The sequence below is a fragment of the Schistocerca nitens genome, chromosome 5 (genome assembly GCF_023898315.1).
Source record: "Schistocerca nitens isolate TAMUIC-IGC-003100 chromosome 5, iqSchNite1.1, whole genome shotgun sequence".
In the NCBI taxonomy this organism is placed as follows: domain Eukaryota; kingdom Metazoa; phylum Arthropoda; class Insecta; order Orthoptera; family Acrididae; genus Schistocerca; species Schistocerca nitens.
This window is the reverse complement of record NC_064618.1, coordinates 292,626,699-292,643,254: the sequence shown is the minus strand read 5'-3', so window position 1 is coordinate 292,643,254 and position 16,556 is coordinate 292,626,699. Positions and strand designations below refer to the sequence as shown.

Sequence of the window (16,556 nt, the reverse complement as noted above, 5' to 3'; positions counted from 1 at the left end):
TTCAAATTTCATTTCCTGCAGGAATCTACCGAATTCGCGGACGAGAGCGTATTTTCAGTTTGAAACTGTGGTGTGCACAGTTAGAGAATGTAGGTTAATTTTAATGCGGAGTTTGTGGATGCTGTTCTTCTATTGATCTTCGTCAAAATGACTTCATGCAAATATCTTGCCACAAGAGAGCAGCCTCTGTTTTTCCGAATAAATTTACACAGCACGGTAGGGGAATCTAACTTCCCAGACGGAACTGATCCTGAATGTGGGTGGCAGCTCGTGAGAGGTTGTGACGGAATTTTCGTTTTGTTCTAAGTGTATCACGTTGCGTAAGACATTTTGAAAAATTATGATTGCCAGCAGTAGCGCAAAGCCGATGTTTAATTTTATTTATAAATAAAAGGCAAATCACCATACAATTTTGTAATCCTTTTCTCATATAGGATTAACTGTCTCTCAAGGAAAACTAAAATTAAATGCTTATTCAGTAGTTGCTGATTTACGCCATTAATCAGTAGAAAAGAAGTACTTGTTGCAAGAGATAAAATAATTTATACGATTACATGTTTTGGTTTGCGAATTAATAATCTATCTGTTGTAAGTATAAAAATAATCCACAATTGTTCAAAGGTCATATGAATGACGTGAGTTGCCAAGTTCACAATGCAAAGTTAATCGAAATCCTGGAGAATTATGCAGAGTCGACTTGTTATTGGAACACATCGTTGACGAAGTTGCAGTAAACTCTCTTAGACTCGCAATTACGAGCGTACTTCACTCACACACATCTTCGCCTCCATGTAGCTGTGCTTCTTCTTGAGAGCAATGAGCTATCAACGACGTACATTAGCATTCTGTTCAAAATAGCTTTTAGGGCGGCTGACAGGGGATACTACAACATTGCTTATTTCGCAGTTATCGCACTCTGTTGTTTTGTGTCCCGTGTTTGACTACTACTTATTATGCAGTTGTCCATTACCATACAGCTATCCATCGCCTCATACTTCCTTAAAATTTTTTGTAAATTAACAATAATACTTGGCCAGTTACACAGATGCTATAAATTTATTCATTTTTTGATACATATGAGAAATAACTTACAAGTCATGTATGAGAAAATTAGAACACTATGCCAAATACAACTGTTAACAAGAAAAAAATTAAATTACGGTTGTAACTTACGTTACAGGCTTCTAGAAGACACAAGGTAAGACTGATTTGAATGAGTTGCGAAAGAAGCAATTAAAAAGGGATCCTCGTACACAGAGAAAGAGAGCCTTCCTGCGACCATAAAACTGGGAAGATGCGGGAGTTGAATAACTTCTTTTCCGTCTATGAGCAACGACGCGACGACGAGTAAGAAAGTTCAGTGAGAACTTTCGTGGACAAGTCTAGTGTGGAAAGGACTCTCATCTGGTATAAAACCGAGAGTAAACCATGTCGCTTAGCTGGTACCGTGCTAGCAGACTGCACTCCTGCAACGGTAACCTTCACGTTTCCGCTTCTTTGTGCAGAAGAAATTTGCGATGCTTGGCTAGAAACTTGGACAATCGATACCACAGGTACGATTGTATAACTCAATACAGACCGTGAGATGTCGACGCTCTACACTTTTTTACTGTTCGTCGACTGAGTGTTTATTCCAGTTTCAAACCGAAGCTGTTGGTTTGAGGAACTTTGTCAAGCACAAGACGTTATCCTCAAAGTAGTTTGGGCACGTAATAAGTCTACCGTTTTTGAGAGACAGAATCTTTCAATGAGCACAGTAACGAACACTTCGGCAATATAGAATAGCAAATACATGTTCCATTGTCAATATTGTCACTTTTTTGCAAAATTAAAACTGTAACATAGGAAGAAAGAGGTCATTTTTCGGATCCCTATATCAGTTTTAAAAATGTTGTGATCAGATCAATTTAATCTCAGATAACTGGAAAAACGAATAACAGAAAAATTTGAATTGGGGAAACAATTTCTTTATTCTTGCTACATTCGTAGATTTTTAGTGGAGTAAAGTTATTTTTAGTTTTTCATCTGGACAATACATATGCAAAGTACCCACTCCCGTTCCACCCCCACCCCTATAGCAGAGGTGGGAGGAAGTATGGGTTACCTTTTCCAACTATTTGGTCTCCTGTTTTAGGGGCCTGTTTATGAGTTCCGCGTCGCGACTTCAGCGTTCGTTCACACTAATAACTGTCTTACAAATGCAGCAGGAGGTGTCTATGACTGTGATGTCCTGATAACAACGCAAATTTTAGAACTATTTACGGATTTTATAGAAGCACTGTACATAACGCTAAATGTAGATATCATAAGATTAAGTATGTAATACATGCGCGACTGGAGGCATGCTTAATTAATTTAAAGTGATCCGCTGCAATTGTATTTATAGTAAAACTGAAGCGGATCTCTTTCAATTAATTAATTATATATCGAAGTTTGCAAGCGAAAATCTCGAGAAATCTGAAGTTCTCTGCAGAAAGACTATGAGGTACTTACGGTAGCTCTAGACTCGTACATATGTTTCAAAGTAGACCTAGTGGGAAAGTAGCAGAAACAGTCGTCATTTTCTGTATTTTCTAGATTCGTACATATCTTTAAAGATATGACTAACGGGAAAAAGGCAGAAACTGTCGTCATTTTCTACGTTTTCTAGATTAGTACACATTTTTAAAAGTATAACTAATGGGGAAATAGCAGCAGCTATAGTCATTTTCTTTGTTTTCCAATCATTTGCAGTCGTGGTGTTTTATTTGGTAAAGTTACGTGTACTGCTACTATATGTACACCATGCAAAGTTAATATTTCCTAAATTCCTCCCAATTTCACTTCGATTTTACATTTCTGAACTTGAAATGTATCCAGCAGGTCAGAATCAAAAATATATTGTGCGCAGGAAAGAAAACATGTTACTAATCAAACTTATCGGAGCATGAGGAATACGTAATTCGTCTCTCGAATATAAAGTGAAAAGTTCTCATCCTGACACGAAGATGGTGTTAACAACAACAGAATTATGTTCTTCTTATAATGGTGTTATGTAGACTTTTTCTGGATAGTTTGAAAGTATTCTTATTAAATACATTTTCTTCAAACGGGTAGACCGGAATGCGTTCAAGTTGTGTTTTGGGCAGTGTAGAGACAATGAAAATTCATCCAAATTTGGCGAAGGTTGAAAACGAGCTTGCTGGCGTAGCCCGATGTGGGACGCAACGTAATTAGTTTGGAAGCTGAATCTCAGATCGGAGGTGACGTGGGATTTTGAGGTTATTCGTTTCTTGGTACGCGAGGCGGCTGTGTACAGGAGCGAAACAGCGACGGGTTGAAGATGAGATTTTTCAGGTCTCTGTGGTTGGAGATAGTACTGAATGACTCGGTTGTTAGCCTAACAAGGTAGATATGTTGACAGGGGAAATGACACTCTCGGTTGGTTCTCTGGTTTCCTTTTTATTGCTTCTTCACGTGTTTTGCAAGGATCATACAGAAGAACATTATAAAAACATAGATGAGGCTTAATAAATTCTCCAATCAGTACCAGAACAAATTGTCACCCCGGCCTATGATTTTATTAAAATTCGGGTACACGCAGTAACGTATAGAACTACAGACCACGAAGCATGAAAGTGGTAGGTTCTATTGTTCTGATCGAACCCTTAGGTTCAAGTACTCGTCACATTGTAAGTGACACACAAACATAGGTACAAGTAGACAAATGTACGATGGCAGCAAATAACTAGTCCAGTTTTTAGTTTTAATGGCCTCTATAAACAATGTTCGAGGTTGTTTGCTTATACACTCCTGGAAATGGAAAACAGAACACATTGACACCGGTTTGTCAGACCCACCATACTTGCTCCGGACACTGCGAGAGGGCTGTACAAGCAATGATCACACGCACGGCACAGCGGACACACCAGGAACCGCGGTGTTGGCCGTCGAATGGCGCTAGCTGCGCAGCATTTGTGCACCGCCGCCATCAGTGTCAGCCAGTTTGCCGTGGCATACGGAGCTCCATCGCAGTCCTTAACACTGGTAGCATGCCGCGACAGCGTGGACGTGAACCGTATGTGCAGTTGACGGACTTTGAGCGAGGGCGTATAGTGGGCATGCGGGAGGCCGGGTGGACGTACCGCCGAATTGCTCAACACGTGGGGCGTGAGGTCTCCACAGTACATCGATGTTGTCGCCTGTGGTCGGCGGAATGTGCACGTGCCCGTCGACCTGGGACCGGACCGCAGCGACGCACGGATGCACGCCAAGACCGTAGGATCCTACGCAGTGCCGTAGGGGACCGCACCGCCACTTCCCAGCAAATTAGGGACACTGTTGCTCCTGGGGTATCGGCGAGGACCATTCGCAACCGTCTCCACGAAGCTGGGCTACGGTCCCGCACACCGTTAGGCCGTCTTCCGCTCACGCCCCAACATCGTGCAGCCCGCCTCCAGTGGTGTCGCGACAGGCGTGAATGGAGGGACGAATCGAGACGTGTCGTCTTCAGCGATGAGAGTCGCTTCTGCCTTGGTGCCAATGATGGTCGTATGCGTGTTTGGCGCCGTGCAGGTGAGTGCCACAATCAGGACTGCATACGAGCGAGGCACACAGGGCCAACACCCGGCATCATGGTGTGGGGAGCGATCTCCTACACTGGCCGTACACCACTGGTGATCGTCGAGGGGACACTGAATAGTGCACGGTACATCCAAACCGTCATCGAACCCATCGTTCTACCATTCCTAGACCGGCAAGGGAACTTGTTGTTCCAACAGGACAATGCACGTCCGCATGTATCCCGTGCCACCCAACGTGCTCTAGAAGGTGTAAGTCAACTACCCTGGCCAGCAAGATCTCCGGATCTGTCCCCCATTGAGCATGTTTGGGACTGGATGAAGCGTCGTCTCACGCGGTCTGCACGTCCAGCACGAACGCTGGTCCAACTGAGGCGCCAGGTGGAAATGGCATGGCAAGCCGTTCCACATGACTACATCCAGCATCTCTACGATCGTCTCCATGGGAGAATAGCAGCCTGCATTGCTGCGAAAGGTGGATATACACTGTACTAGTGCCGACATTGAGCATGCTCTGTTGCCTGTGTCTATGTGCCTGTGGTTCTGTCAGTGTGATCATGTGATGTATCTGACCCCAGGAATGTGTCAATAAAGTTTCCCCTTCCTGGGACAATGAATTCACGGTGTTCTTATTTCAATTTCCAGGAGTGTAGATGATATGCGATTGCGTCGGTTTTTATCTTCAGTTCTGAACCGGTGAGTGTGAAATCAGCGGTTTCTCAAAGTGTATGCCTTCTTAATGGACCAAAGACAGCTGCTTGCATTGTGCGGCTCTTCCTAAGTTATAAGGCTTACAGCTAATATTCATACTTGGATGATTTTTCTTTTTTTATACGACCTTTCATTATTCGGTCACTACACTGTATTTGTTGACGGTGAACAAATGTATGACAACAGTTAACATGAAGAACTCATCTTGAAGATGAATAAAGAAAAGAGGGCGTATTTGCATCCGGGAGAAACTTTGTTTGAATCCCAATCAAGTCATCAAGATTTTCTTTTGGTTTCTGTTAAATAGTTAAGGCCAATGTTAGTTTGGTTCCTTTGCAATTTCTGAAACCATTCCATATCCTTGTCCGTGGCTGAGCTTCGCCTTCGCCTCTGATGATATCGTCATCGACAGGACGTTAAATCCTAAACTTCCTTCCATCCTAAAGATTGATGCGATGAACATTCCAAAAATGCAACTACTAGAAACATCGACGACGTAGCGCAATGTGGTAATGAACGATCACCGATTGAAGTAGCAGACTCCATATACGTATAAGAAGACGGTACGGTAGGGTTTTACGTGAAGGGTAACAGCTCTGAGACAGCTTTGTGATGATGTGTATTTATAAATATAACCAAAATCAAACGTTACAAATAATATTATGACATCTTTCAAGGGTCTTGTACGTGTGTTATTCGCATTTGTCTGATTATCTCGAAAGTGGTAACACAATTAGAGACGAATATGGTGTAAGTTCTCTCCACTCACGAGACAAAAAACTAAGTGATTTTCAGTACAAGTTGTCGGAAAGCCAAAATATTTATTGTATTTGGTATCCTATGACTTGCACCCATTTCCACATACGATACAATGTGTAGCCGGAATGTGAAATGCAGGTGTTATAACCGCCGCAAATGGCTATTTTGGAGACATCTATAATCTTACTTCACGGATGAAACTATGGAAAAACTGCACTAACACAAATGAGGATTAAGTACAATAATAAGCTCATTTATCGCCTAAGCAGGCACAGCATCATTACTGTGATGAACGATAACATAGCCACTGCCTGCTGGGAAATTAATTCCACTGCTGGCGTTCCAAGCACGTGACACTGTAAGGGAAGGAAGGAGAGGCACACAGCTATCAGTCACAATCGCATTAGTTTTTATTGCTCTTGCATATCTAGATCTTCAGTGCATTTGAGTTACAGTTCAACAATTTGCAGTTATTATCCAGATGCCCGAGAACATCACAGAACGGTGAAGATATTCGGCTGCCCGTGTGCTACTGTCTTAAATATCAATGAAAAGTGGTTGAAAGATGGTAAAACCACGAGTAGGCGATGTGCTGGACTTCACGCCTCGTCACCGAATATGTAAATCGGAAACATGATCTATCAGTAAAGCAAGCTTGTTGCCTGATCTGCCACAGATCGTCGCCTGAGTCCAGTGCTGGTGGAGGCACAAGTGTTTCGGAACACTCTGTTCAGAGAACATTGTCAAACAGCGGGCTCTCTAGCAGACTACCCCTACATGTTGCCATGTCAGCCTAGCGACGTTACGATACAACGGGTATGCGATCATCGAGATTGGATCGTTGCTCAAAGAAAATATGTCGCCTGGTCGTGTGGATCGCGTTCCTTGTTACGCTAGGTCGACGACCGTGTCTGGATACACTGTAATCCAGGGGATGACCGCTCAGTACATGCACCACGCCTTGGAGGCAGGCCGCTGGGGGCAATATCGTGCTATGGGTGACATTAGCTTCAACTCGAGGGCACCATTACAGCTGCCGACTGCGGAACATTATTGCGAACCACCTGCGTCTCCCCCGATATCTACCCTGAAGGCAAAGACATCTCCCAGCCGGATAACTATCCGTGTCACAATAGCAGAATTTTGCTACACAGTTGTAACATCCCAACAGAAAAATTCCGTAACCTACCAATAATACAATGTGACTAATCTCTCAATAAAATTGTAGCTTACTTATAACCTTTCAATAATTAACTGACTGTGAATCTAAACTGGTAAATTTGGACGTCAGCAGTACTGCGTCATGGCCCTGAAAAATAATACTGAATAAGTTATAAATTCTTACCTCAATAAGATCGCCGGATAACGCATTTATATATATCTGCTCCTATAAGAAATTTTTCTGGCACAGCTCAGTGCAATGCTGGCCGATAGATTTGTCATGTATAAAAGAAACAACTGATTTTTCTTTACATGGATTGAAGAAATTAGTAAATTCCTTTAAATTGAGATGAATAATTGTCAAAAGTTAATTTTTTTATGAGACAGATTATTATTAAGAGATTTTTTAAAACATTTTACATGGGACTTGATATAACAATACTACATATGCGCGAGGCTGCTTTTACCTTATACTACAGCGCTCAGGCTCCGCCATCGCTCCACACGACCGGCCCAGCCAACTCGATACACCAGACTGCTCGCTAGCAACCAGTTACTCCTACTGCTACACAGTTCCTACTGAATACAACACTGCTCTCTGGTCTGAGATTCTCTTATAGCTTACATATCGAAGGCAGCGCGTGAGCAATCCTTCGAAATTACACTGCTCGACTGCGCTAGCAACAAATTCCTTAATCATGGACCTCTTACACAGTTCTGACGAGTTAAACTCCCCATCGCACCGTGTCAGGGTTTAGTAGTAAGATGGCCCAGTGGGTAGCCTGACAAAATTTGAACAGAGATTAAGCATGTAAACAGGAAGAAGGTGTACTGCACTTTGAAAAAAGAAGAAAAATAGAAATAGTGAACGGTGTAAGCTCAAGACGGGCACCATCGACCAAATGTAATTAGCCACGGCGTCGTGGTTGTGTGGTTGCGCCGTCCGCGGTGGCCGTGCGGTTCTGACGCTGCAGTCCGGAACCGCGGGACTGCTACGGTCGCTGGTTCGAATCCTGCCTCGGGCATGGATGTGTGTGATGTCCTTAGGTTAGTTAGGTTTAAGTAGTTCTAAGTTCTAGGGGACTGATGATCTAAGATGTTAAGTCCCATAGTGCTCAGAGCCATTTTGTGTGGTTGCTTTTTACATTGTGCCTTTTTTTATGAACTGTCCTTCCAGTCATTGATGTGTCTGTTCACTGTGTTCAAATCTGTGTCTGTGTCATGGTGTAACGTCTGCTTGCAACAGCGAGATGTAACCTCCACACGTAGGTAAGTAACACATGTTATGACTCTTGCTTTCCTTTTTGGAAGTTTCGACTCTAGAATTCCTTTGGTGTAAAACAATTCACACCCATTTATTTGTGATTTCATTTCCCTGGGAGGTGTATACGGCATCTCGCCTGCTCTCATTATTCATCGCATTTACTTGCGACGGTAATATATTCTTACCACATGATTCATGTTCAACAACCAACATACATTATGACAACTGCCAAGACCGCAGAAGGAGAACAGACACGTCAATGAACAGATGGGTAGTTCAGAAATTTGTGGGAAAAAAATGGCAAAAAGGAGATTTGAACATGGATCTCCCACTTTCCAACACTGTGACCACACAATTACAACGCCGTCATTCTTTTTAAGTCGCTCGATGTTGCATGTCTTAAGGTTGGACACTTCACCATTCCCATTTTGCTTCTTTTTGCACAGTTCCGAACATTTTCTTCTTGCTTTCATGCTCGATCTGTGTTCAGTTTTTGACGGGCAGTCCACTGGGCCATTTTACCACTAAATCTGGCAGAAGGGCGATACGGAGTTTCCCTTGTGAGAAACTTGCCAGTGAACATATATTGATGTTTGAGTGCCAAATCCACCTCATCTGAACCTGACAGAACAGTTACCTAGCACAGGCCCTGCACCCACAAACAAACCAGCTTATAGAATGAGATTTTCACTCTGCAGAGGAGTGTGAGCTGATATGAAACTTCCTGTCAGGAAGTTTCAAACCAGCTTATGATTTACAGACTTGTTAAATCCGTGCCAAACAGAATCGCTGTTGCATCGCGTTCGAAAGGTTTGCCTTCTTGTACTAAGCAGGTGGATATAGCGTTTTGACTCATAATTGTATTTTATATCCTCATTGAGCACTTAGTACATGTCCGTGTAAATATGCGCTAGCATCAGCCGTAAACTTATGGCTAGTAAGAGGTGACTGGTGTGCTGGGTGTTGCAGAGATGCTGGGCGAGGACGTAGACGAGGAGCTGGGCCAGTGGGGCGCCGCCCTGGGCTACATGGCGGGGCCGGCCGGCCGGGCCGGCAGCAGCAACGGCCTCCTGGCGGACCTGCTGGACGCCACCCTCAGCTCCACCACAGGTAGGCTTACTGCACACCTCTGGACTCACCACTCTCACCTCACTCTCCTGACTGCTAGTCACAACACAACAGTAAATCGGCTCTATCTCATTCACGTCTAACTAGCATCCGATCTTCTATTAGTCCATCTCCTGCTTTCTCCTCTGTTTATCCCCCCCTTCTACCTCTCTGTCCACCTCCACATCACCTCTCTCGTTCCTCACCCTCCACCCCATTCTTTGTCCCTCTGCTCCTACCCCTCCCTATGTCTATCTTCTCCTCCTCCACTCTCTCTATCTGCTCCTTCATTCTCTATCCATCCCGTCCTCCCTTCTTTGCCGATCTCCTCGTCTCCCTCCCTCTGTCCATCTCTTCTCTTTCTCTGTCCATTTCATCCTCCTCTCTGTCCACCTCCTCACCCCCCCCCCCCAACTCCCAATCCATCTCCTCAACTCCCTTCCTGTGCATCTCCTACTCACCATTCCCACTGCTCATGTCCTGCTTCCCTTCTCTCTTCCCATCTCTTCCCCTCCCTGTCTCTCCCCAACTTTTATTCTGTCCTTCATAGGTATGCATCTGTTCCTCTGCCCCCCCCCCCTCTCTGTACAGCTGCTCTTCTTCAATTTCTCTGTACTTCTCCCCTCCCCCCCCCCTCTGTCCATCTCCATTGCCCCCATCAGAGTCCATCTGCTCCATCTTCCTTTCTGTCCACCACCTGCTCACCTTCTCTCCCCAAATTATCATCCCATCCCAAGAGGAAGTAGCCGGTTCTTACCTCCAAAGTCTTTATTTCCATACAGTAAGTAATATGTCTACCAAATTTTGTTGAAATCGATCCATGGGTTTAGGAGGACCATTTTACCCATAACTTTGCCCATTACGCCCATGTCACATATATTTCACATAGATATAACATATTTCGCATATATTTCACCTGTGTCTGTATCGAAATACGTCCTAAAGTTTCGTTTTCACGTAGCTCAATGTGTATGACGTTATATCTCCTGAACTACCTGTCATACAAAATTTTGCAGGTACATCCAATGGCATATGTGGATAATGCGAAATGTGTAATGAATAGAGTTAGTAATAAAGAAATAACAAATTAAAACGTCATACATGATGCGACAGTCTTTCACGCATTCCAGTGTTTGTGACTTTGTATCTCCCAAACTACGTGTCATACGTGTATATATTGTGTAGGTACATTCTGCAGCATATGTGGGCACTGTCTGCTAAATGTGCGAATACAGTTAGTAGTAAAGAAGTAGGAAGTTAAAAAGCCGTGCCTGATGCGGCAGTTTTACTGCACAAACAACGAAAGTATAGCAAGCATTAAACTTTTTTCATTTCTTTTTTTTGTGAATGTTGTCAGCGAGTAAAAGTTTCTTAAAGGTTGGAAATTACGTGTAAGGCGCTCTCATTCTCAAATACTAGATGGACGCTACAATTTAACCCCCCCCCCTCACCCCTTTGGTAGGTAGATGGTTCTTAGTCCCATAGTGATGATTTACATGATTTACAGACAGTGACGTTTATATCAAGTCTAGTTTAAATCGGTGTGGAACATATTTTTATGATATGTGTGTGTCGCATGCATGGGTCCCTGACCTATTGCAGCCTTTCTTCTTTTCCAGGCTGTTTTATCTTCCCATTCCTTCTCCCTCCCTCTCATTATGCCTTTCCTTCTGTGCCTTCCTTTCCCTCTCTTGGTGTTCTTATTTATATCGGCACAACTATTCTCCTGACTTCATTTCGTGTTGCGGTTTTGGTTTGTTTGCTTTTCCTCCTCCTTTTTGGTTTTTCGTTTTAGGTCCCCCTTAAGAGTTTGACCTCCATCTCTAAAACTGAAATCTGTAATGTGAGCCAGACGGGGAAGAACTCCCTCCTCCCTCCTCTTCCTCTCCCTCTCCCTTTTCCCCCTTCCTCTCCCTCCCCACCACATCCCTTTCGCCTCCTTGCTAGGTCACCAGCTCGGCAGCCAGTACATGTGGTGGGGCTGTTATGTATTCATTTGCCTGAGCCCCCTGACACCACAAGGTTCGCCGGCTGCTGTGGCCGAGCGGTTCTAGGCGCTTCAGTCGGGAACCGCGCTGCTGCTAAGGTCTCAGTTTCGAATCCTCCATCGGGCTTGGATGTGTGTGATGCCCTTAGGTTGGTTAAGTTTACGTAGTTCTAAGTCTAGGGGACTGGTGATCTCAGGTGTTAAGTGCTACAGTGCTTAGAGCCGTTTGAACCATTTGAACCCCAGGGATCACACTGTTGGCGCCTGCGCTGTGAACGCCTTGTGAAAACCTAGGAGTGGCTATCTTTTTGGGGCATTGGGGGCATCCAGTATCCTAGGAACGACCATCTTGCCACCCAGCCATTGCCGTTGCTGGGTGTCGTCCACAAGGTGAGCCCCTGATGGAAGTAGGTGATACCAGAACCCAAGTTTGGCACATGAAACATGTTAAACTCTCTGGCCGCTCTTCCGCGGCCGCGTCTCTTCCTAGGAATAGTTCTGTCTCAAATCCTGTTTCTGCATTCCTGACCTTTCTTCCCTTGGCTACCCACTGGGAGGAGGGCCAGGCCACCAGCTTGGGGCAAAACCCGTTCTGCAGCTCCTGGTCTGTACCAGGACTGACGGGAAGATTTTTGCCGCCACCAAACCTCTTTTTCATGGAACATTTTGAGGACAATCTGGCTCCCTGCTTATAAAGACAACCTCTGCCAGCCAGTTGGCCTCCCTCTGTGCTTACAACCACTTAGGAGACATTCAAGTGAACATCACTTCTCACACGTCTCTCGGTATGACAGTAATTTTCGGTAGGGACCTTCTTCTCCAATGTCTGATGACGAACTTGAGGCTAATCTGGAATGACGTGGCGTTCATTTCGTCCGGCGTGTCCAGAGATGCCCTAAGGACAATCGTATAGACACTGGCGCTTTCATCCTGGCCTGTGAGAAGAATATCCTGCTCGAGAAGGTCAACGTAATGGTATATAGATGCGACATCAAACCATCCATTTCACCTTCCATGCTTTATTTCGTCACCTCATGTTCTGCCACATGTCCTCGTGATGTGATGTCACTCCCATTTGTGGCCGCCCACTTCATGTGGGGAGCCTTTCAACCCACTGACTAACAGTGTAAACTGCTCTGGTTTACATTCTCCCCACTCACCGGAGTGTCCAGTATATGCAAAGGAAAAAAGGATCTAGGAAATAAAGATTCTTGACCATCTCAGCTACTTCGAGGCATGGAAGAAGTCTGACGAAATTCACCCAGTGAATCTCTCATCTACCTTTGCCTCAGTTATGTATTCCCCTCCTTCCCCATCCTCCTTATCCCATTCTGCTTCCTTCCCTTTCTTCCCCCTCAAGGAACTGCTCCTCTTCCTACCCAGCCAGAGAAGAAATCCTTTTCTGTGGCTCGTGCTAGGGGTTGAGCTCCCTCTCAGAACACCTTTCTCCAGCTTTCTCAAGATCATAAACTGGCAACCTCAGGTCAAATGACGAGCCCTTACTCCGAAGGTCCCAAAGCCGCTTGCTCTCTGTCTGATAAGGACGTGGCTACCACCTATTTCTTTTCTGATAACACCTCCACCCTCTAAGGGAGAAGAAGAACCAGTACAAGTCCAAGGACGAGTCCTCCACAGATCCTTGGGTCTTCGCTCTCTGCTTCTCATTCCAAATCATATCCAGTCTTTATGGATGTCACTCCATCTTCGTCAGTGACCTCCACTGACACGGTGACATGACCTCCCCTTGGCTTCTTTATGTCTAACCTGGACTGTAGCCACACGATAACCCAGAGGAATTGCAGTGAATATTACTCTCACCTACTGGAAATACAATAACTTATTTACTCTTATTCTGCATTCTGTCTTACTCTTCAAGAAACGCACTTCTGTGATGACCACTCTCCGATATTTCATGGTTATTGGGCATTCTGTCAGAACCGCACTGGCCTCAAGAGAGCATCTGGAGGAGTCTGCACTTCAGTTTGCACCGATTTCATTATTGACTGGATCCCCTTTTGTACAATCTGGAAGCAATAGTGGTACGAGTGCAAACTACTCCAGCAACACCATTTGCACACCATTTGCATGTTTCTCTTTTTCCAGCTAGGCCACTTCCTCACACTGAACTGTCTACCTCGATACAGCAACTCCCACCCCATTATCTCCTCCTTGGGGCCTTCAATGCACATTACGCCCTGTGGAGGAATGTCACTTCGATAGGTAGAGGTCTTCCAGTTGACCGACTTATTACAGACTTTGATTTGTGTCTACTCAGTGACAGTTCTCCTACCCACTTCAGTGCCACTCATGGCGCCTTTTCTGCTACCGATCTCACGGTCTCCTCCCCTGCTCTCATAGCTTCACTGCAATGGTCACCCTATAATGACAGTGACCACTTTCCAGTTTGTCTGTGACTCCCTTCCCCCCGCTAAGCAAACAGACCCGCATGTTGGGCAATGTAAAGAGCAAATTGGCGTGCTGTGCTCTTCGCCACCTCTCTCAGATTGCATTGATGTAGTCATAGGAAATGTCTGTGACACTATTCTTCATGGTGGTGGCACTGCTATCCCACTATACACAGGTCCCCCTCCTCGTCGACCAGGACCGTGGTGGACCAAGGATACAGCAGTCGCTATCCAGTACCGCCGACGGGTGTTGCAGCGATTTAAACGACACCCTTCACAGACCAACCATATCGCTTTTAAGTGTCTCTGTGCTAAGGCTCGCTACCTTATTAAGCACAGTAAAGCGGAATGCTGTGAGTATTGTTTCCTCCCTGGGGACGTATGACTCTTCATCTCAGGTTTGGTATAAGCTCTCTAACCTTCTGGGCCGCCAGCGACATTCAACTGTCCCGGGTCTTATCCTACAGGGTGTTCTTTGTACTGATCCACTGGTCCTTGCAGAATACATTTTGCGACACACTTTATGAGAGCATCGGCGCCCTCTTCCTGTCCTGCTACTTCGCTCCAGCGGAAACGATGAGTTGAAGAAACCCCCTCTGTTTCAAACCTCACAAAGCTGAAGTCTATAATGAACCCTTCACTGAGTGGGAATTCTTGCAGCCCTTTACCTCTTCACATGACACTGTCACAGTCCCGGATTCCATCCACAACCACATGATCCAAGACTGACACTACCCAGAGGGAACATCTACTTAGGGTTTTCGGCCACATTTGTCTCATGGGTATCTTCCTCTCTCAATGGCGAGACAGCATAGTTATCCCCGTACTTAACCCTGGAAGAACCCACCGTTTCTCGACAGCAAGCGATTGATTAGCCTGACCAATGTACTTTGTAAATTGCTCGAGAGGATGGTTAGCTTCCGATTATGTTGGATACTCGAATCTTGAGGCCTTTTTACCTGTATCAGTATGGCTTCTGGGAAGGACGATCTACAACTGACCGTTTATTAAGATTGGAAACAGAAATTAGACAGGCTTTCTCTAAACACCGACACCTTTTCATGGTCTTCTTTGACCTTCATAAGATATACAACATGGCTTGGCGTCATTTAATTCTAGTTACCCTCCATGATTGGGGCTTTCATCCGCGAACTTCCATCCCACCAGCTCTTCTAGGTTAGAGTTGGCACTTCACTCAGTACCTCTCGGATCCGGGAGAACGGTATCCCGTAGGGTTCTGTGTTAAGCATCATTCTCTACCTCGTCGCTGTCAGTGGGCCTGTAACCTCTGTTGTGCCTCTTGTTACCCCGCCATTGGATGTCGAAAATTTGTTCATCTGGTGCAGCTCCCATTCAGTAGCATCTGCTGAGCGCCAGCTCCAGCATCATCCAACCAGCCTTTGTGTGGGCCCTTTGCAATTACTTCCAGTATCTATATTCAAAAACGAGCACAGTCCTGTTTCTTGGACCATTTTTCCCCACATTAACCAACTGAAGACAACCTGCCAGCAGAAGCTTAATTCTCTCCACCTCCTGGTACCCGCATCTTGGGATGCAGACCATGCTACCGCACTTTGGTTTTGTCCACTACAAATTGTGGCTGTTAGGTTTATGGCTCATCAGCTCCTTCCACTATGAAACTATTTGACTCCGTTCATCATTATGGGTAGCATCAGGCTATCGGTGCCTTTTTCACTAGTCCTGTTGTGTCTTCTCGCAGAAGTGGGGATTACCCATCTACAAATACAACAGAATCAGCTGCTGGTTTCTTACGCAATCGCCATTCAACGATTCCCTGACTATCCTGTGTACCCTATTCTCTTTGCAAAGGGGGGATGTTTCCCTCCTGATATCCATCCTCGGATGAGATTGCTGGTCGGAATGTGTCTCACTTCCCTCTGTCGTGATCTTCATCTCCACTGACGGGAATATGCCCCATATATATCCTCCCGCACCCCCTACCCCCGTCGTTGGATGGTGCCTAGACCATGTATTAGTGTCGACCTATCCCACAGTCCTAAGGTGTCTGTTGAGACTAGGATATTCCGGCATCTTGTACGTTCCATCTTTGAAGTGTTCCAGGGTGCTACCACGATCTACACTGATGGCTCTAAAACGATACATAAGGCAGCATACACTTTTACATCTATTACTGGCATAAAACACAATTTACTGCCAGGGTCATGTAATGTGTTCACAACCGAGTTGCTAGCCATTAGTGTTTTGTCACTCAGGCCTCCCTCCACAGTAGCAGACCGATGCTACTCTCCTCACCCTTTGGTTTCTGCTATCCATGTCCTTCTCTCTTCCCTTACCATGCCACTTGCTCAGTTGTTTTTCTCTGGGTCCCAAGTCATGTGGCCTTTTTGCTAGAGAGGCAGATACTTGACCTCCCCACCCCCCATTTCCATTCATGATTCCAGATGCAGGTAAGCGGATACACATCAAATCTCCCTTTGCCCAAAAGTGAAATGACATCTAATGCGCCACTGTCCTCAGTAATAAACTCCGTGCAATCAAGGAGACTGCTGCAATTTGGCGCTCTTCCTTCCACTCCTCTCACAAGGAAAAATGGTTCAAATGGCTCTGAGCACTATGGGACT

General features: G+C 45.2%; 1 protein-coding gene across 1 annotated transcript in view; it reads left to right on the top strand.

Moving 5' to 3' along the window:
• Window positions 1-16,556, top strand: part of LOC126260411 (uncharacterized) — a 144,921-nt gene that overhangs the window by 56,537 nt on the left and 71,828 nt on the right. Inside the window, exon 2 of the mRNA XM_049957737.1 lies at window positions 9,424-9,564. Within this exon, the coding sequence (XP_049813694.1) occupies window positions 9,426-9,564 (139 nt within the window). The 5' untranslated portion in view covers window positions 9,424-9,425. The remainder of the gene's footprint in view (window positions 1-9,423; window positions 9,565-16,556) is intronic.